The sequence below is a fragment of the Lepidochelys olivacea genome (genome assembly GCF_965140295.1).
Source record: "Lepidochelys olivacea isolate rLepOli2 genome assembly, chromosome: 19".
NCBI lineage: Eukaryota > Metazoa > Chordata > Testudines > Cheloniidae > Lepidochelys > Lepidochelys olivacea.
The window spans coordinates 9,156,492-9,177,503 of NC_140429.1; the positions used below are offsets into that span (position 1 = coordinate 9,156,492).

Here is a 21,012-nt window from a genome sequence, read left to right on the forward strand (position 1 = left end):
CCGAGGTAAACAGCACATTGTGATACACTTAGCTGATGATGGTGCAAAACACAGAAAACTGTAGACCAGAGAAGAGGAAAAATAGCACACGGCTGCACCAAAAGCCTGCCATGTGGATTTATCAGCCTAGTTTGTTATAGAATTTTATAGAGTATCTGGATTGGCCATTCAGCGGCTGGCAAGGATGAAACACTCCAGCACAATGCACGCTGCAATTTGGGAACCGTGCTATGCCAACATCTCAGCCACAGGGCTTCGATTCAGCAAAGCATTGAAGTGTGTGCTTAAACCCCTTGGCTTCAGTGCCGCTTTAAACATGTGCTTAAAGGCAAATATGGTTGTGTGCTTTCCTGAACAGGGATGGATTTAAGCACATGCTTAAGGGTTTTGCTGAATTGGGGCCTACAGCTTTACAGGGACCTTTAAACTGACTTAATTATACACTTCCACCATGCCTATGCTGTTATTTACCAGCTACATTAGACAACCAGCTGTATCTTTTGATACCAGTTAATTTAAATCTCCTGTTTCAAATTCAGACCACAGTTGTTGCTCTTAAAGGGATACTGTCAGGTTAAAAATCAGACAGTGTATTTTGGGGGGAAATATTACTAATAGGTTAGATTGTTAAAACCAGAAGAATATCTTTAATCCAATTTACTTTTCATCATTCGGGCGGTTTATCCATTTCTTGCATTTCACTCAGTTGGGACAATGAAAATAGATTAGTCAATTCTACTTTTATTTCTAAATCACTTTCACTTTTTGGCTCCTCGTGTACAAGCGCAATACTGCAAGGTTTGGATTGCCAACACCAGATGGGAATGTTTAAATTCAATCAAAAAGCTGTTTTCAGTTACATTCAGATATATTTATTAATAGGAAGTACTGTAAAAACCTGTAAAAAAATTATTTTACAAAACCTACATTTTGGGCCTAACCCGCCCACTTATGATAATATCCCGTTAATCTCAACAAGCCCACTAGGCCCCTAAACCTACCAACACTCATGCACATATGTTTAAAGCATGCTAGTAGCCAGCTGAAATCAAGTAAGCTACACATGCATGGAGTTACACATGTACAGGCCTTTATTAAATGTGACACTAAAATATTGCATGGAATTTGCTTGTACTACATTTGAGGCTTTAAGGAAACAAAAAAATTGTTCTTCCCATGCCTTTTTAACACATTAAAGTCTTTTGATAGTAGTTCTCATTTTCCATGTACTGTACATTATACAATGCAGTAATCACATGGTGGAAATGTTTCAGAGTAGCAGCCGTGTTAGTCGGGATCTGCAAAAAGCAAAGGAGTACTTGTAAATGCGTTAGTCTCTAAGGTGCCACAAGTACTCCTTTTCTTTTTATGGTGGAAATGATTTTCAATTCTAAATCCAAATACACTCTGGACTTATCAGAATGGTGAATCAAGCTTAGATGAAAGAGGGTCACCACTGCCATACAATAGGATGGAAAGTTTAATTGTGAAAAGACCATTGATTTGATAATATGGACCCTTAGGAGTCTGGGGGCAAAATCATGCTAGAGTTGCCAAGGTATGTGTGTGGGGATAACTGAGCTGGCTGATTTAAGCATGAGGCCTCCTTAACAATAACACTGGGAGGGTCCCCATATTTGAGGAGTGGCTGCCTCATGATCAAATGACATGACCAATTAAAGCCTCTTGCATGGGGGACATGAGGCCATTGTGTCCAGCCCCGATGACACATTTATGCAACACACGGACATGACAGCCACTAACTCCACAGGCGGGAGCGGCTTTCGGGACCTCTCTTACATCCAAAACTGATCCTGACAGTGCTTGGCTGGGGAAGGCAAAGGCGTTGTCCTGCTCCAGAAACCTAGGTACCTCTCTGGGCAGGTCACAGTGCCATCGGAGCTTAACTAAGACTCCGAAGCAATGCTGGGCCCGTCACGGCCCAAGGATGGGACTTCCCAAGCTCAGACCATAGGGTTTAGACTGCTTGTTCTATACATTTATCCTCAAGGCCCTACTTAGCTTGCAGATATTGTGGATTCCACCATAGGAGGCTTCCCCTGCAATTTTGACACTGGACAGCCCCATCATGCGCAGATCTGAGAGCCGGAGCCCTGGGCCCCCACACTCAGTCCCAGGCAGCTGCTGTCAGCCCCAGAACCTCCCCCCCCACTGAGCCCCTGGCGGCTGACAGCAGGAGCCCACTTCCAGCCACAGGCCCCCGCTGTCAGCCCCGTGTCCCCACTTCCAGCCACAGGCCCCCGGTGTCAGCCCCGTGTCTCCGCTGCCGGCCACAGGCCCCCGGTGCCAGCCCCATGTCTCCGCTGCCGGCCACAGGCCCCCGGTGCCAGCCCCGTGTCCCCGCTTCCAGCCACAGGCTCCCGGTGCCAGCCCCGTGTCCCCGCTTCCAGCCACAGGCTCCCGGTGCCAGCCCCGTGTCCCTACTTCCAGCCACAGGCCCCTGGTGTCAGCCCCGTGTCTCCGCTGCCGGCCACAGGCCCCCGGTGCCAGCCCCATGTCTCCGCTGCCGGCCACAGGCCCCCGGTGTCAGCCCCGTGTCCCCACTTCCAGCCACAGGCCCCCGGTGCCAGCCCCGTGTCCCCACTTCCAGCCACAGGCCCCCGGTGTCAGCCCTGGGTCCCCGCTGCCGGCCGCAGGCCCCCGGTGTCAGCCCCGTGTCCCCGCTTCCAGCCACAGGCCCCTGGTGTCAGCCCCGTGTCTCCGCTGCCGGCCACAGGCCCCCGGTGTCAGCCCCGTGTCCCCACTTCCAGCCACAGGCCCCTGGTGTCAGCCCCGTGTCTCCGCTGCCGGCCACAGGCCCCCGGTGCCAGCCCCGTGTCTCCGCTGCCGGCCACAGGCCCCCGGTGTCAGCCCTGGGCGACCCACGGCGGAAAGTCAGGGGCAGGTCTGATGGACTTTAGGAGGGCACCTAATAAGGTCCATTCGTGCTTTTCTGCAATTGTCCCTGGCTTGTCGCCGACTCAGCTGTAATTTTTTGGGGGACAATCACCCCCCCCCCCTTCACACCGGGCCTTACTGATACTAGTTTCAACCTGGGGCACGCTGCGATGTTCCCCCCGCTGGGACAGGGGTCTGCACCGGCGGCGGGGGCGGGCTGGCCTTGCTGCCACCACCCCATGGGAACCCCCCCTCCCGCCAGTGGGGCCCAGGCCTGACACGACGCTCCCGGGCCAGCGGCCACGCCCGCCTCAGGCTGTCCCGGGCGGCGCGGCCCCGGCCAGGCCGGGCGGGGAGGTGGCGGGGCCCGGGGCGGGGAGCCGCCGCGCGTCACCAGCCGCACCAGCCCGGGCGGATCTACATAAAACTCGCCTCCCACTTCCCCCCACGCGATCATCCCTCGACCGCCCCGAGCCGGGAGGCGGCGCCCGCCGCGCCGGGCAAAGTTTGTTGGCCGGAGTTGGGGGAGCGCGGCGGGGCGCGCCATGGAGGCGCTGCGGTCGGCGGGCCGGGCCCTCATCCGGAGCCCGAGCGCCGCCAAGCAGTCCTGGGGCAGCGGCAAGCACCGGAGTGAGTCCCCCCGGGCTGGGGGCGGCGGGCGGCTTATCCCTGGGGTGGGGGGCGCCCGCCCCTCTCCAGGGCTCGCACGGGGCGGCTGCTGCGCCCTTGGCCCCCCGGGAACCGGGTTTGCCCCCCGCCCAGTTACCTGCTTCTCCGCTTTGGGAGCGAGCCCGGCTGGCGCCTCTCCCTGGGCTCGGGGGCGCCCGCTGGGGTGGGGCTTCCCGAGGCCCGAGAGGAGCAGCGGGGCTTGGCCTCATGCCCAAAAGCTGCTGAGCTGGAGGATGGTCCCACACCCCCCAGGTCGTGGCTGGGTCCTGCCTCGGCTTCCTCCTCTTCTCTCCAGCCTTACAGTGAAATCTCGCCTCTGCTCCCTCCCTTCTCACCCAAGCAGAGAGGGGCCAACCCAGAGCACCCCCCCCCAACCCAACCCACACGTACAGCTATTGCTCTACTCCCAGTCCCTACCCCCTGGGGGAGCAGGTTGGGGCCTGGCTTGGGCTGCCTTGTGGTGTGGACAATCCCTAGCCCCGTCCGCACATCTAAGACTCGTGAACCTGTTCTTAGCCCGCGATTGAATGCGCAAGCAGAATGCTGTGGAGCTGGGTTAATAGTTACTGAAGGGCTCCGGCAAGTGAATGAGGCCACGGTGCGTGTGTTGCTTCTAATGATTGATGATGAGATGGTGGCTAACCAAGGAATTCCTCTTCCTCGCACCCTGGGTTGTAGCCCTATATTTTAGGAATTGCTGCACTGTTCCTCTTCTAGGTGAGGTTATGGGCCTGCCTGGATGTCTTGAGCCAATTTAGTGAGTCACCTTCCGCTTACCTGCGAACTCCATAGCTCTGCTGTCAGGCTGCTCCTACCAGGGATCGCTGACTTGACTTCCTTTTAAGAAGGACTGTATGTTTCTGAACCCCTTAAATTACCCCTTCTCTACCCGAAGTCTCGCCTTTTGCAGACAAACCACCCTACTTCTCCTTCGGCTCGACAGCTTTGGGATTGTTGTCGTTGATTGTGGCATGTCCAGGTTTTCTTTCCTTTTGCGCAAAAGGAAACTCTAAACAAACAAGAGTTGTTGCATTCACAGGAGAAGACTGGAGCGTAATGAGACCACACAACACTCTGCCTGCTGAGCAATTTACACGTCTTAATGCGGTGTGTCAGGAGTAGTACATTAGCACATGCATTAGTCTGTTGGTCGCGTGTGTTCTCTCCAAGCCTGCCCTCCTTTATGGCAGATGTTAGCCCAACTCTCCTTTTAGGAGAAGAAGGAGAATCCAGGCTGACTTTCTGTCCCATCACAGGTGGAACTCACAGGGTACTGGGTTCGTGGAAAGGGGTAAAGTTCTGCAGTAGGTGTTTTGGTTTTTTTTTTTTGCTTTGGTTTAGTTGTGCTTCATCCAGAGTCAAATCGGTGGTTAACTTGTAACTTTGGTTTTATTAGCTGGCTTAAAAATATATTTTCTCGTCACTACACCCAGGATACCAGTTTAAAAAAATCTCACTGCGGTGCTTGATTTTGCACACTCCATCCAGCTTGCTACTAGATTCTTGAGCTTTGAACAGTAGCTAGCTGTAACTTGCATTCATTCCAAGGCTGCTGGGCACCTGCCATGTGTACACAGAGCCCTGGTTCCTTTCCCTGCTCCCACACAATAACGAAAGGGTTTGAAGTGGAATTTTTTCAACTTTCTTCCCCTTCTCAGTTGTTTTTAGCACTCTTATGATATGCCTGCCTGCCTGGCCTCTCAATCTTGGTGGGATCTCGGACTCCTCTCCCAACAGCTAAACTCCATGTGTGTTCTCTCTCTCCCCCTCCTGTCTGCTGCAGCTTGGATGGGAGTATGAGAGATTAATTTCCTGCCATGTGTGGTATATCCTCCTCCCCATCTCCAGCCTTGCAGTGTGTTCAGAATGCTGCTCCCAGGATCACCTTGAGCTCCTCCTGCCCCTTGCACCTTGGTTCATTCAGATCAAGCTTCTTGTCTTCACCTTCTAAAGGAGGCCGCTCTCTGATCTCATTTCCTCCCATGGGATGTCCCAGCCTCTCTGCTCCAACCAAGATTCTCTGACTGGTTCTTTTGTCCCTTTCACCAACTCCTAACTCCATGTCCCAAGGCTGGGAACAGCCTCCTGCTCAACGCTCTCCAAGAGCTAGTCTGGTCCTCCAGGCTGCTCTCTTCCATAAGGCCTAAAGTGCTAGACTGTGATTGCTCCCCTTCCAGTTCTGACTTACCGTGGTGAATATGCACAGTCCTGTCCATTGATAGGATCCAGGAATAGCCTGTCATTTTTGCCATCTCCCTAAAAGCTATGTGAAGAAACTCCTGGGAGGAGATAAGTGGGGTTTTCATGAAGTGCTCTGTTTCCCATACCAGAGGTGCAGTAAAGAAGCAGGACCAAGTTTGCTACCAGCGGGTGTGCAGGAAAGCCCAAGATCCCTGCAGCAGACCAAAGCACACTAATCCAGGTTTAAGAATGAAGTATTTTCCTTTGCCAGCTCTCCCTGTGCCAATAAAACCCCTAGTGTCTGGAGTCTTGGCTACATGGTGGCAAGATCAAACTGCATGATTTTTTTGACTAATCCTCTGAGATTTACTCCAGGGTTTTTTGCCTCCTTTAAGGATTAAGAGGCTAGTATCTCTGGATCTGAAACTACACTACAGTATCTCTGCTGTAGACGCTTTGGCACTGGGCTGTGACTTGGTACAGGGTCTGCAGAGAGTGGCGTGGAGGGATTTTTCTGACCCGTACCCAGCTACAGAGTTAAAAGCAAACCAGTTTTTGGTCTTAGAATGAAGCTGTTCTGACTCTACTATTAAATTGTCTTAAACAAGCTTGTGAATTGCATGAGAATTGTGTGCTGAGTAAATGAGTGAAAAGCAGGAGTCGCTGTCAATTGGCATGGAGACATCAGCTGTGTAAATGTAGCAGTGATTCCAGGTAAATGCATACTGACCTCTTGCAGAAAGGACTCTCTGTTAAAAGCATATTTGATTGCATTGGACTTACTAAGGCTTTGTGTGTGTGTGTGTTATCTAGCTTTCGATTCTCCCCCTCCCCCCCCCGCCCCCTTCAAAATGAACTTAATGATAACGCTCTTTTGGAATGGGGACTTGTGACACTCTAATCTTGGAATCTGTTTGGAGGCCCCAAGATGGAAAAGGTTTCTCGTCTGAACACATCTATTCCCCCCACATACCCCCCCCCCCCCCCACCAAAGCATAAACCACTGTGAGCTTTGCAGCCCCTTTCCGGTCTGCCTCTCAACGTTGAGCAGCTGCATGCTGATTGTAATTCTTGATCTAAATCAGTTTGTGAGCCATGCGTCATAGATCTAACCAAAGGGGTGCTTGGTGCTGTATAGTTGACAGTCTCTGCCATTCAGTAAAATTGGGGGAGCAGCCGAGGAGGGGTGTGCTGTTGTGAAGGGCTGGTCATCCAAGCCATGGGAGCAGTGGGCACTTCCCGATTTGTTTTTGGCACAGTGTGGGGAAGATGTGCTCTTCTCTTCGCCCCAGAAGATCTTGAGAGTCCTAGTGGGAAATCCAGGGGAGGGAATGGTTTTGGTGAAGTTGATAGAGAGCTCTGACAGTTTCCCCTTCCTGGGCTGCAAACCATCTTCCTCTCCGAGTACTTCAGTGGCTGAACTGAAACCAAGGAGCTTCCTTCCTAAGCAAGCACGGCTGCTAGCGAAGCCTGGCTATCCGTGTGCCTCTGAAAGCTGTCGATGTTCAGACTTCCCAACTGGGGGCATGGAGTCAAAGTGGGACCTGAGGATCCTCTCCCTTGGTCTCCCCCACCTCCTCAAACCCCTTCCTCTCAGCCTGAATATGCAACTCACAGAACAAGATTACTTAGCTGCTTCAGTGCCCAAGTAATGTTACTCAGCTGCCTAGATGCACAGTGCTTGCCACCCCCCACCCCATGCACACAAGCCCAGCGCAGCTTCAGGAGCGGTATGAGGCCTTCGTTGCACCCAGTGTTGGAAATGGAAAGGCTCCACCAGTCTTCACACCCCTGCTTGTCTAGACAGTGTGGTCAACTCACCATTTTATCGTGTGCCTCTTAACTCTTCTCCCCCGCAAGCTCAAATATTCCCGGAGCCCTGTGATGATGTGAACCTTGGCCTTGCCTTCTTTAAAAACCTGGTTTCTAGCCCTCCTGGTTCAGAAGCTCAAAAAGGTGACCCCACGCCTCCTCTTGCCCCTGCCAAGGCTCAAAACCCAGAAGGCAAATATTAAAAAAAAAACAAAACAAAAAAAAAAACCTCATGGTCAGTCCCTGTGCTTGGAAGAGCTGTACGCGTCCATCTGGAGCCGGTCCGTTAGCATTTGCACTCTACGCGTGGGGCAGGAGGGTTGAGTAGGAGAGGTGGCGCAGAGGTTTGTGGCTTGTTGAAAGCCACAGAGGAAGTCATCACAATAGCAGCAGAGCAAACAAACAAGGGGTGCCTGGCTCATAACCTGGTGCTCACTTCTCCAGCTCATTGGGCTCCCTCAGCTGCTGGTAAAGTGCTCAGAGGCTGAAAAGCACAGTGGGACCATAACAGGCATCTGTCCCTCTGAGCAGGGCTTGAGATGTGTCGTAAGAGTTGGCCTGCTGCACCTCATAAGCTGGCCAGCCGTCGCTTACTTTGGAATCGTGGGGGTGGGAAGCCAAGGAAATCGGTGGTACTGGAAGAGTCTCTAATGCTGACAAAACTCAGCCCCTTGTTGCGTTATGTCTGTAAACAGATGGTACCAAGTTAAACAAAGGATCTGGCTTGTCCTTGGTTCCCTGCTAAACTTTGGGAGCGGGTCATCTGCACAACCACAAGGGTTGGGGTGGGGAGCTTTTAGAATAAACAAAGCCTGGCTAAAAATAGCATCCCCCTGGTACAGAGGCCACTGAGAGACTCAGGCTAGCCAAGCAAAATAGACTCTCTTGCCATGTCTTACAGGCTAGATGAGCTGTATTGAGTCTGAATGCCAGAGGCCCACTGGTGCTGGGAAACAACTGGGCATTCCAAGTCCCCCTGACTTTTTGTCTATTTCCACTGCATTTCAGCCCCTGCTCTGGTCAATTGCATTCTGCTCCTGTGAACCTGACAGGGGCTGTCCAGTCTTGTGGATAAACAGGGTTAGGAGTCACTCTGGTGTCCAGTCCAGCTCTTTCCCATGGCCTGGGGTTGAGCGTGCTGGCTCACTTGGAACCAGGATTCAGGTTCCCAGAAATCCCAGCCTGGGTGAAGTTTCTGATTTTTTTTTTTTTTTTTTTTTTTTTTCCCCCTGTGGGAGATGTGCATATGTCCACTCTGTGCCTGGGAGTAGATAGGGCCATGAAAGACCCCAGAATCCTGCAATTGCCCTTATGTGTTCAAAAGGCTTCAGTGCTGCTGTGTTGTGACCCCCCCCGCCCTTTTTTTTTTTTTTCCCCTTTTTAAAACCAGTTTATGCTCACTCCTCTTGCCTGCCTTCAGGCTAGGCCTGTAGTGCCTCTCCTAGGCTGACTGGCCTGGCGGCACATATAAACAGCCTGGCTATAGCCCCCACCCCTTGATACCACTATCCTCGACTATTCAGGAATATGGGGCATTCTCCATCTGCTCATCAGAGCAGAGCAGATGGGCACAGTGCAGGGATGACGTGATTCATGCTTCTTACCAAAGCACAGCTGGTAGGTCAGATCCAAAACCTCCCTGGCTTGTCACTGAAGTTCCAAAATCTGGAGGAATGCAGGAGGTGGTGTAATATATCACCAACAGAGCTGTAGTCTCTAGTACGCTCACCTGTTCTGGCCACCGCTGATAGCTTCTGTGCATCTCTTTGCTTTGGCAGCGGTTTTGCTTTGCAAGGATTTGTCAGGCTCTGATGGACTTGCATGTTCTCCCCCAAACGGCGAGTCCTGACTTGCTGTATCTCATTCAGTGGCTGCTGCCAACACCGGCAAACCTTGAAACAGGGTATTAATAGTTGGACAGACTTGGGTGAAATCTCTGTCTGCTGCCTCCCCCTTACTTGTGCCTTGCAGATGGCTGGCTTGCTTGCAGTTGCAGAAGGGGGAATGCCATGTTCTCTGGAAAACAAGGATTCCTGCCTGGCATGTCTCTCAGGCTGCGGAAGCTGAGGGGTTTGTCCTGGAGACCTGACTGAGTTGGGAATGTGTGTGGGTTTTGTTTGTTTTTTGTGGGGGAGGGGGAAATGGAGGAGCTGTGTTTTTTTTTTTTAGAAATGGCATGCAAAGGTGGCCTCGTTCCTAAAATATCAAAGACCTGTTAAATCTTTGTAATTACAATGCTGGGCACATTATAGATGCCTGGGTGAGCACGGAAAAGAGGTCCTGCTATACTCCTGTCTCCTTAACAGACTGTCATGTTCTGTCTGACTCTTAATCCTGGTATTTTTGTACTGTCACCCCAACTTTTTTCCCCATGTAATGCCCTCCAGTGCTGCCCAGAATCCGCTCCCTGCTGCATAAGGCAAGCTTTTCTCCTTTAAAATGAAGGGGGGGACCCTACATTTGTAACACTAGGGGTAGAAAAAGAACCATTCGTTAGGGCTGTCAAACAGTTAAAAAGATTAATCATGAGTATCATTTATTTAAATATTTGTGGATGTTTTCAACACTTCCAAATCGATTTGTCTTTGATTACAACAAATACAAAGTATACAGTGCTCCCTTTATATTTTTGATGACAAGTATTTGCACTGTAAAAAAAAAAAAAAAAGTTTTTCAATTCACCTAAATCAAGTACTGCAGTGCAATCTTTTTCATGAAAGTTGAACTTGCAAATGTCGAATTATGTACAAAAAGAGAACTGTGTTCAACAATAAAACCATGTCAACTTTTAGAGTCTGCAAGCCCACTCAGTCCTACTTCTTGTTCAGCCAATCGTTCAGACAAACCAGTTTGTTTACATTTACAGGAGATAATGCTGCCTGCTTCTTGTTCATAATGTCACCTGAAAGTGAGAACAGGTGTTTGCATGGCACTGTTGTAGCCAGTGTCACAAGATATTTACATGTCAGATGCGCTAAAGAGTCATATGTCCCTTCATGCTTCAACCACCATTCCAGAGGACATGCATCCATGCTGATGACGGGTTCTGCTCAATAACAATCCAAAGCCGTGTGGACCGATGCATGTTCATTTTCCTTATTTGAATCGGATGCCACCAGCAGAAGGTTGACTTTCTTTCTTTTTTGGTGGTTCGGGTTCTGTAGTATCTGGATCGGAGTGTTGGTCTTCTTAAGACTTCTGAATGCATGCTCCACACCTCGTCCCTCTCAGATTTTGGAAGGCACTTCAGATTCAGATTCTTAAACCTTGGGTCGAGTGCTGTAGCTATCTTTAGAAATCTCACATTTCTTTGCATTTTGTGGAAGTGTTCTTAAAATAATATGTGCTGGGTCATCATCCAAGACTGCTAAACATGAAATAAATGGCAGAATGCAGTTAAAACATAGCAGGGGACATACAATGCTCACCCAAGGAGTTCAGTCACACATTTTAATTATTTTTTTTTTAATGAGCCTCATCAGTGTGCAAGCATGAAAGGGCATACGAATGTTTAGCATCTCTGGCACATAAATACCTTGCAGTACCAGCTACAAAAGTGCCATGCAAATGCCTATTCTCGCTGTCTGGTGATCTTGTAGATAAGAAATGGGCAGCATTCTCTCCTGTAAGTGTAAACAAACTTGTTTGTCTTAGCGATTGGCTGACCAAGAAGTAGGACTGAGTGGACTTGTAGGCTCTGAAGTTTTACATGTTTGAGTGCAGATATGTAACACACACAAATCTACATTTGTAAGTTGCACCTTGATGACAGAGACTGCGCAACTATACTTGCATGAGGTGAATTGAAAAATACTGTTTATCACTTTTACAGTGCAAATATTTGTAATCAAAACTAATATACACTTTGATTTCAGTTACAACAGAATACAATATATATGAAAATGTAGAAGAATAGCCAAAATATGTAATGAATTTCAATTGCTATTCTGTTGTTTAACAGTGTGATTTAAAACTGCAATAAATCGTGATTAACTTGAGTTCATTGCGTGAGTTAACTGCGATTGACAGCCCTAACATTCATATGTGAACAAATGAGTGACTTTATACCTGAGTCTTCAGACAGCCTGAAACAGCTGAACTTCTATCTTCCATTTCAAAGGGGGTGTTTTGGTGAAACCTAATGATGATGTCCATATTAGCACTGTTGTGTTCCCTGATCACTTTGTTCATCCTAGGGTGCCAGAAGCCAGTGTCCCCTCTAACTGCTCTAGAGATGGAACTATACACTTATTGGACCACATCTAGGGGGAAGCATAAAACACAGTTGGATGTCTGATTCACTATCCCCAGGAATGACAGTCTATTCACTTTCCTATTGAATTCAACAAAACCCTAAAATCTAACTCTCTGATTCTGCTGTAGCCCTTCCAATGCACTGCAGAACAGATCTTGACAGTGTAGTGCAAGGGTAGTCTTATTTTTATCTTTTTTTTTTTTTTTTTTGTCAAGGTCCAAATTCCAGAGAAAATTTTGGGATCCATTTAAAAGCGCCTGTAGGTCTGGATTAGGCCCACGGTCTGCCAGTTGACTACCACTGATGCAGTGCGTAGATTTCAAAGTGCTTTACAGATCTTGCCTGGAGGGGTGGAGGCTACTAATCTGCACCAGGAAACAGCACCTGGCTCCAAAACCTGGCAGAGGCGGTTCCTCTCCATAACCCCTAAGAGCCCGAAATGTGCCCTGCTCTGTGGTGTCTGAGTCACCGGGCTAACCGCTCCCTTTCCCTGCGCTGCATCAGGGTGAAGTCACCCTCTGGTTTAGGATTGCATGGAGGTTTTCTCTGTAAAAGCATGTGCGCAGAGCAGAGGCTGCTGGTGAATTCCCTGCTGTGGAGAGCAGTTCTGCTCAGCAGAGAGGAGTGGGGGCGTGGAGAGGCGGGGTTGTGGCCCTGTGACCCTGCCGTTCTGAAGCCCCGGAGGTCTGGCAGGGGTTTTCTATGTCCTGATTCATACAGTACATCCTATGCTGCGTGTATGGAGCTACACGCTGCAGTGAAAAGAGGCTGTGTCCACTCTGTGGCGTGCAGCTCTTGACGGGGGCTTTGGCAAGGGGGAGGCAGTGGGGAAAGGCTCCAGAGGCAGGGAGACACGACCCTGCTTAAATAGTAGGGCACGTAGCAAGCCATATCGCGTCTACGTGCCCGCAGGGTTTGGTGGTCTGTACCTGAGTCTCCTAAGCAGAGCCCTGCTAGCTACTCTATCTGTACCTGTGCTGTTTGGGCGTGTGTGTGTGTACTTGACATGCTGCCTCCAGGAGTGAGCAGTGACCTGCCCTTAGTGAGATCTGCCTGCTGGCATGGTTGGCCTGTACCTACACGCTGCCAGATGCTCACTTGCATCTGAGGGGAGCAATTTGCCAAGCTCCCTTGGAATGGGCCCCATGGGGGCTGGAGTGGACTGTCTTGAAGGCTTAGTGAAGGAGGACTTGTGGCAGGTTAGAGACTAACATTTATTTGAGCATAAGCTTTCGTGAGCTACAGCTAACTTCATCGGATGCATGCAGTGGAAAATACAGAGGGGAAATTTTATATACACAGAACATGAAACAATGGGTGTTACCATACACACACCGTAACCAGAGTGATCACTTAAGGTGAGCTATTACCAGCAGGAGAGCCGGGCAGAGGAACCTTTTGTAGTGATCAAGGTGGGCCGTTTCCAGCAGCTCACAAGAATGTGTGAGGAACAGTGGGGGGGGAGGGGGGGGAATAAACATGGGGAAATAGTTTTTACTTTGTGTAATGACACATCCACAGGCTTAGAGTAGCTGCCCCTACTGGGAAAGGGAGCATGTGGATTTGATGCAGGTTGAGGAAAAGGTGGATGTGGGGGAGAGCAGCACCCAAGAGACCTTTGCTAGACAACACCACCACCCCCCACCTCGTCAGCAAGAAGTGGTGGGCCACCTGTAGACCAATACCCCACACACAGCACCCTCCACAACCGTCTCTGAGCATGGCTAGTCTGACCGTGCTGCCATAGCTGGATGGTTGTGGAAGAAGCAATTGGATCTTTAATGTAACTTTCTCGGGGAAGGATCATTGGTGTCTCTGAAATGAGCAGCAGACCCTTAGAGGTTTGGAGGCTGGTCAAGGCTGCTGCTTCTGCTGCTAGATGAGGTGGAAAAGGCCGAAGGCCCCTGGGCAGCATTCCCTGCCTGCGTTAATCCTCTGCGGTGTGCTGTAAACGCCTCTCCTTGCCAGCATGCAGCCACTAGCTGCAGTGGGGATAGGTACTCGAGCAAGGACACGGACCCATCTCTTCCACCAAAACGGCCGTTCAGTGGCCCCCGTTATTTGGGGCCCTCTTTCGTGCCTTCCATAGATAGGAGTGAAGACCGCCTCCCATGCTCATAGCAGCTTCCCTGGGAAGGGGAGGTGGAGCCCTTGTCTAGTTGTAATTTAAAACCTTGTGACCAATTAAATGCGCTCACTGGAGCGGGCTCTGATTCGGTGCAGTGGGAATGAACTGGTTAGGATGTGTGCAGCGCTGCCCCTACTGGCATGAAATAGGACTGCTTGACAGCTCGTCGAGTTTTGCTGGAAGGGGAATCTCCTTTACTGCTGGTAGCAGGGGCCTGCCCTGAGCGAGAGGCTCCCGGTTCTATCCCCGAGGCTATGGTGAATTCTAGAGCGGCTTAGACCCTGATGAACTAGATGTATTTAGTCTTGGTACAACTGAACTGCCAACGCTTCTGCTTGAGCAGCCAGGTCTCCGTTCCAGTCCTGCTCCACGTCTTCGGTTCCAGTATGCCTCTAACATCACTAGCTACGGGGGTGATGAATTGGTGCCTCCGTGCTGTGATCAGTCCTACCCACTCGCTCATCGGGGGCCCCTACCTCACACAGCAGTAGGAAAGCGGCAAAGTCTAGTACAACTACCTTGCCACGAGAGGTGGCCCTGTGCCTGGGGGAGGAAGCCACGTGAGGCCTTTTGGGAGACGACACAACCTGATCTGTTCAGATTGGCGTCAAACAATAGCCTGCACGAGCCTCAAGTCTGGTCTCTCTACTGCTAAGAAGTGTACGTGATTGCTGTATTGAGGCAATCTCTCCCTGCTCTCTCAAAACAGAGGGTTGGATCCTCCACTTATGTAGCGCACCAGTTTATAACCGCTGTGTGGATTAACCCCAGCTGAGGATCTGGCCTGGAATGTTTAAATGCTATTGTGCAAGCTTCCTGTCTCCCTTCGGTGCCTAGCAAAGCTCAGTGAAGCATGCATCGTGGGGAGGGGTTTGCTCTGACATCAGTTAGTCCTGCTCCACATGACTAGCCAATGCACGCAGAGGGGGCTGCTGCAGAGCAATTGCTGTTCACCATGTGAAGCCAGGCTCTCTGACTTGGGGGCTCTCTGGTGGGTTTTCAGGTGGTTCTGCACACTAGCCACAGGGTGAGCTGCACTGGCCTGCCTGAGAATCTGCATTCCTTGGGCCATGCAGTTCGTGGGTAAGGAAGCAACTCTTCTTACAGGCTAAGCAATGGTTCTCAGCCAGGGGTTCACATGGATTTAACTGGGAATTGGTCCTGCTTCGAGCAGGGGGTTGGACTAGATGACCTTCTGGGGTCCCTTCCAACCCTGAGATTCTATTCTATGATTCTATTCTATGGAGGTACCTCAACCCATGTATTTGCCTAGTTTTACAACCGGCTACATAAAAGCAGTAGCAAAGTCAGTACAAGCTAAAATTTCATACAGACAATGACTTGTTTATACTGCTCTATACACCGAAATGTATTTTATAATTAGATGGTAAAATGAGTCAGCAGTTTTTTCAGTAATAATGCGCTGACAGACGTCTGAATGTTTGTCTGATTTTATAGGACAGTAGTTTAAGTGAGGTGAAACTTGGGGGCGGGGGGTACGCAAGACCAATCAGACTCCTGAACGGGGTACAGTAGTCTGGAAAGATAGAGAGCCACTGGGCTAGGAGATGGGGTGGCGAAACTGGAGAAAGTGAGTGCCAAGAACAATCTTTCCCATCAATGTTGGATGCAGAAACGCGCGCTCTCTCCCCTTGGGGGTGATAGCGAAGACCGCTGGTGCAGTTTAGTTATTCGCATCTGCGTACACTCCCTTTGGGCGATTGCTCATATGACTCCAACTCTGTGCATGGGCTCGGGCTCAGATGCGCTCTAACTTGTGCATACCCCCCCTCTTTGCTTCCCCTAGTCTGACCTGAGTCTGGGGGCAGCTGTAAGCAGAGTAACACCGTTTTTAAGTCTGGCTGCGGGGGTGTGTTTGGACTAAAACACCTCTGGTCCTTTTCTTGGCTTGTGCTGCTAAAAGCCTCCCCACTCCAGAGACTTATAAGGTAATGTTAGCACTCTCACAATCTCTGCTAATTCATAATCCGTTTAGCAGTTAATTAGAGGGGATTGGCTGGTCCTAAAGGAGCTTTGTTCAGGAGGGCATAAGGAAGGTGTGATCCATTGGGACGGCTGCAGAATTGTATGTGCTAGTTAGTCCTCTCTGGTGACTCCACCACCTGGCACACACCTCTGGCTAGATCACCAGCTGCATCAAACAGGGATGGGGGGGAAGGGGTGGCTTTAAATAAACTTATTCCTAGCAACATGGCTCTCATGAGGAACCTTTTCTCCAGTGCTTGAGGACTTGGCCACAGGGCAATGCTTGGAGGAGCCAAATTGGGCAAGGGTGTCTTTGTTTTGGTTTGTTTTTGGTTTTTTTCTCCCCCCCCCCCCACCCCCCCCCACACACACAGAGGATGATTGTACATGGCCATATTGCTGAGCATTCTGCTCCAGAACGTATCCCCGGTTCTATTATAGGGCTGTTGCAGCTCATTTGCTGAACTGCATGAGGCAAAACCAGATGAGCTGTAGGGTCTTGTCTTCTCCCTTCAGTGGGAGATCAGGCTGAGTCTCTCTCCACCAAGGTCATGCACCTCTTTCCCAAGGCCTGGCCTTGGGAGTCTTTCTGCCTGGCCTGGATATCTCCCTTCAAGCAAGGTTTCTTCTTCACTGAGGGCAGAATAGCATCGTCTTACCTGAATAATGCTAAGATGCCACAGCGATGGGGCAGGAGGAGTGATGATCACCGAAGTACTTTCGGTAGCTAGCACTCTCTCAAATACCTCCAGATCGTGACAATTGTGTAGTAGCATTCCATGGCCCCCTCTGACACCTGGGCAAAAGTACGTGAGATGCAGATGAGCCAGCTGCCCACATTTGCATCACCTTGCAGCATTTTCATGTTTAATGAAATCACTTCTCAGGTCCTAGTACGCTCGAGACTAAAGATCTTTGCTATTCCTCAGAGCTACCGGAAAACTGGACCGACACCAGAGAGACCCTACTGGAGGGAATGCTTTTCAACCTAAAGTACATGGGCATGACACTGGTGGAACAGCCCAAAGGAGAAGATCTCTCGGCAGCTGCCGTCAAAAGAATTGTGGCAATGGTGAGTGCCCTCATCGGGGTTCTAAGTAGATCTGACGCCTAATAAAGGAGATCCCTGCAAAACCAAACAATGCAGACTCTTCTCTTCCTGGTGTTGAAGCAAATGATTCTTGAACGCTTATCCTGGATGTAAATGCTTCCTATACACACCCCTCTCCGAGGGTTTTGCATAAGCAGCAAGGAGTTGATGATGGGTCACCCAGAAGGACTGTGGAGTTTAGGTGAAATAAAACCTAGTATATGATCTCTCTCTCTCTCTCGTGCAGGGGTTTCTCAAACTTCTTTGCACTGCGACCCCCTTCTGACAACAAAAATTACTACGTGACCCTGGGAAGGGAAACTGAAGACCGAGCCCCTCTGCCCCATGGGGGCGGGGGCCAAACCCAAAGCCCGAGACCTGCCCCCCTCAGGACTTCCCGCCCTGGGCAGGTGGGGGCTGTAACCTGAGTCCTGCCGCGGAGGGCTGAAGCCCTCAGACTTTGGCTTCAGCCCTGGGCCATGGGGCTCAGACTTTTTGGCTTCAGCCCCAGCAAGTGTAATGCCAGCACTGGCAACCCCATTAAAACAGGGTTACCACCTACTTTGGGGTCCCAACCCACACTTTGAGAACCGCTGGCCTAGTGCTCGCTAGAACTCTCTCCCATGGCTATACTTGGTCCTCCTTATAGGAAGAGAACCTTGAATGGTGATTGCTGTGTCTGCAGCTATGGTTTAACCCTTAATCATGGCTGAGACACACAGTTATAGGAAGACTTCAGGGTTGCAGATAGATATCCCAGGGAGAGACTCTAGTATTGTGGATACCTTGCCAAATCTTGATTTCTTAATGGTACAACTACTCTAAAAGCAGCCTATATACTCTTCATGTCCAACCTCTGTCTCCCCAGAGATGCGTTAGTAGACCTCTGGTATGGGAATTCCCAGTCCCCTATCTGGCTGTGTTGGATGCCGTGGCATCGGAACAGTTTTTATAGGGGTTGCGGGGGGGGCGGCTGCTGAAAGCCATCGAACCAAACTGGAAACCACTTCAAGCTATGGGGTGCAGCAGCCCCTCTGGTTCTCGCACCCCTGGTTGGATGGGCTTCTCTGAGCTTTACAATCCCAGAGGTGGATTGGAAGGGACCAGCACAAACTGTGCAGCCCGTTCCTGGCCACTGAAAAGGCAATTAGTCTCCCTTGCAGCTGACTGATGCTACTTTAATTTTGCCAGCGCCGTACAGCTACCGACTGTTAAATATTTAACACTGCAACTTACTTAGGAGTCCATCCTTATTCACCACTAGTGCTACAGCAAATTAATGCATCTTTAGACACTTATCAAATGGAATGAGGCAAAGACTCAGTCGCATGGTTAATCCGCATAAAACTAAATGTGGTGGCTCAAAGCTTCGGGCAGTGAGTAGTATCTTCCTGACAGGGGCTGAACTTCCAGGGAAATGAAATAGGCGGGGGAGGGCTCTGGGAAATTCTGGGAAATGACATACATTAACACATTCCTCCCCTACTCTGAACTCTGGGGTGGGTTATGACTCCTGCAGCCGCTGAGCCCTCCAGCAAGACCTAGGGGCAGAGCCTCTGCTAGCATCACTGGGCTCTGCAGACTTCAGTAAAGTGAAGCAAATTTGCACCAGCTGAGCATCTGGCCCCAAAGCTTATGGGCGTGTCACGAAACGTATATTGCGACTGGCTGTGTACCTCGTGGCAGAGATTGGGGAGTGTGGCCCTTCCCCTCTTTAAGCTTTGGGGAGGGCACTGCTCACTTCTCTGCTCCAGGATCTCTGGCTTCTCCCAGTAGGGCATGGCTCTTGCAAAGTACTGTGAAGTTGTCTGTCTCTGTGAAACTGACGTTCATCTGTCTCACTTGGGTGCCTACTAACTCTTGGGTTGCTAGTCATGCTGTGTCCGGGATCTCTGGTGATCATTGCTGTGGTGGGTGGAAGCTCATGCCCTTGGCTAGAGGACTCTGGGTGTGCACACAAAGAAGTCTCCCTGTAAGTACAACTCTCCTTGAGGCTCTTCACTGAGGGACAGTGCTGGGTTGTGAGGGTCTGGAACCTGCCGCGTTGCTGTCGGCACTTTGAAGTGGTGCTGGTCTGATGACTGCCTGGCAGGTGGGGAGATGCTGTACTCAGTAGGAGAGCTGAGGTTCTCTTCACTGGGCTGCAGGTGGCTGAATTATAACATGTGGCCAATCTAATGCTTTTTGTCCTCTTAATTGGTTCTGTCTTGAAGGGCAGTTAAAATTCAAAGCAAACATTAACTTGTGAGTGATGCAAAGTTAGAGCATCAGGCCTGGAAAGGTGGTTAGAGATGGTTTTGGCAACAGTCCATTGCTCTTAGATGTCTCGGCTCCAGCCATTCGTCCCTCTAATGCGGAGTAAAGACATGGGAAACAAACTGCTCTGCAAATCTAGTGTTGAAACAGCAGACTTCCTCCGTCTGGACTCTATTGTGGCCAAGCCACTACTCTGCAGGAGCAGCTTGGTTGGCCTGCAAATCAGCAGCTAGGAAAGGGCCCAGTCCTGCAGTATCTGGAGTATACAAGTGCTACAGGTACTGGGCTGGCCCACAAATTTGGGAGGAGGTGAGCATCATTCTTTTATTAGAAAGAAGCAGGGAGGTGGCAGATTGGAGCTTGGCGATGCCAACTCTTGTCATACATGGTGGCATTACAGCCCCAGCTCCTGGAGTCATGTGATTATTTGAGACCCTGCTTACTCTTCCTAGTGGACATTTCTAGACCTTTCGTTAGCAGAGAAGAGCTTGAAAATGGGACCAAGGTGTGCCCTAGAGACTCAAACAAGAAATCAGTGAAACATGGTATTTTTAAAATTCTGATTTTGGGGGGTGGGTGGCAGCCTGACTAGGATTTTTGAATGACTGACTGGGATTGGCAATGCTGTGGAATACTGAAGGCCACTTCTGGAACAGCACCTGCCAGCTTGAGCAATGGCTCCTGAGCTGGAGTTCCTCTTGTCACTATACAGTACTGCTTCCTTAAATCTGATGTGCCTTGTCAGCCCTCATGAGCCAGTGAACAGCTCAGTCGAACTAAACACTGCAGAGGCTGTTAGGAAGCCCTGATTTGCATTGTCCCTAGGACAGCAAGGTAGAGTTACACACTAGTCTCTGAGTGCAAATCCCAGTGCATTAGGTGAAGGATATCCAAGCTTTCACTTCCTTTTTAATAAGGTGCACTCTGGAATGGGCTTGATCCTGTCTTTTTTTTTTTTTTTTTTTCTTTTCCCCAGGCAACATATCCACTGACTCTCCTCAGTAACTTGAGGATCGGGCTTTCAATAAACTATTCCTTTATGGGACTACTTAAGGCAGCTTGAACAGAAGATAATGGCTTACTACAGGTGTGGTGTGGTTACTGCCCCCAGAGGATAGTTCTGTTGAAACAAAACTTAGGGGATCAGTCTAACTCCATTGCATGTCACCCCTCTCTTGCTGGCTAATGTGTAATCTGAGAGCTCTAGTATCTCCTCGGATGTTGGACTAAAAATGAAACCTCTGCAGAACTTGGCAAATTCTGCAGGAGCCCAATTGATCTCTGCCAAGACTACATCCATGCCGGTCCTGTAGCCTTCAGGCACTGTAATCAGTACAGCAAAGTCCCTCTGACCCCAGGGATTGTGGGCACAGTAACCAAGCATGTTATGGGGGTGCATGCTCAATGCCAGTGTAAATCGGTGCTTCAGCAAAGGTACCATTTTAATAAGGGCCTTATTGTACCTAATAATAAATCCAGTCTCTGATCGTAACAAGTGCCATTAATTTGTCTATTTAAACAATCCACGTCTAGAGTGAGTAATCGGCCTCCGTGAAACAGCTTTGAACGTAACCAGGCTAAATACCAGTAAATCTATTTCCCTTTCCTTTCCAAAGGCTAAAGCACGTGGCAAGAAACTGCAGAAAGTTACCCTGAAGGTATCTCCCAGAGGGATTATCCTAAATGACAGCGGAACTAACGAATTGATAGAAAACATCTCGATATACAGGTATGTTA

At 50.0% G+C, this 21,012-nt stretch overlaps 1 protein-coding gene across 2 annotated transcripts in view; it reads left to right on the forward strand.

Moving 5' to 3' along the window:
• The first annotated feature begins 3,334 nt into the window (after window positions 1–3,334).
• The window catches only part of LDLRAP1 (low density lipoprotein receptor adaptor protein 1), a 36,007-nt gene continuing 18,329 nt past the window's right edge, over window positions 3,335–21,012 (forward strand). Inside the window, exons 1-3 of one of the 2 annotated variants that reach the window (XM_084652588.1) lie at window positions 3,335–3,528; window positions 16,859–17,001; window positions 20,892–21,004. In XM_084652588.1, the coding sequence (XP_084508714.1) occupies window positions 3,444–3,528; window positions 16,859–17,001; window positions 20,892–21,004 (341 nt within the window). In that variant the 5' untranslated portion in view covers window positions 3,335–3,443. The remainder of the gene's footprint in view (window positions 3,529–16,858; window positions 17,002–20,891; window positions 21,005–21,012) is intronic. The other variant, XM_084652587.1, reaches the window with a different exon arrangement.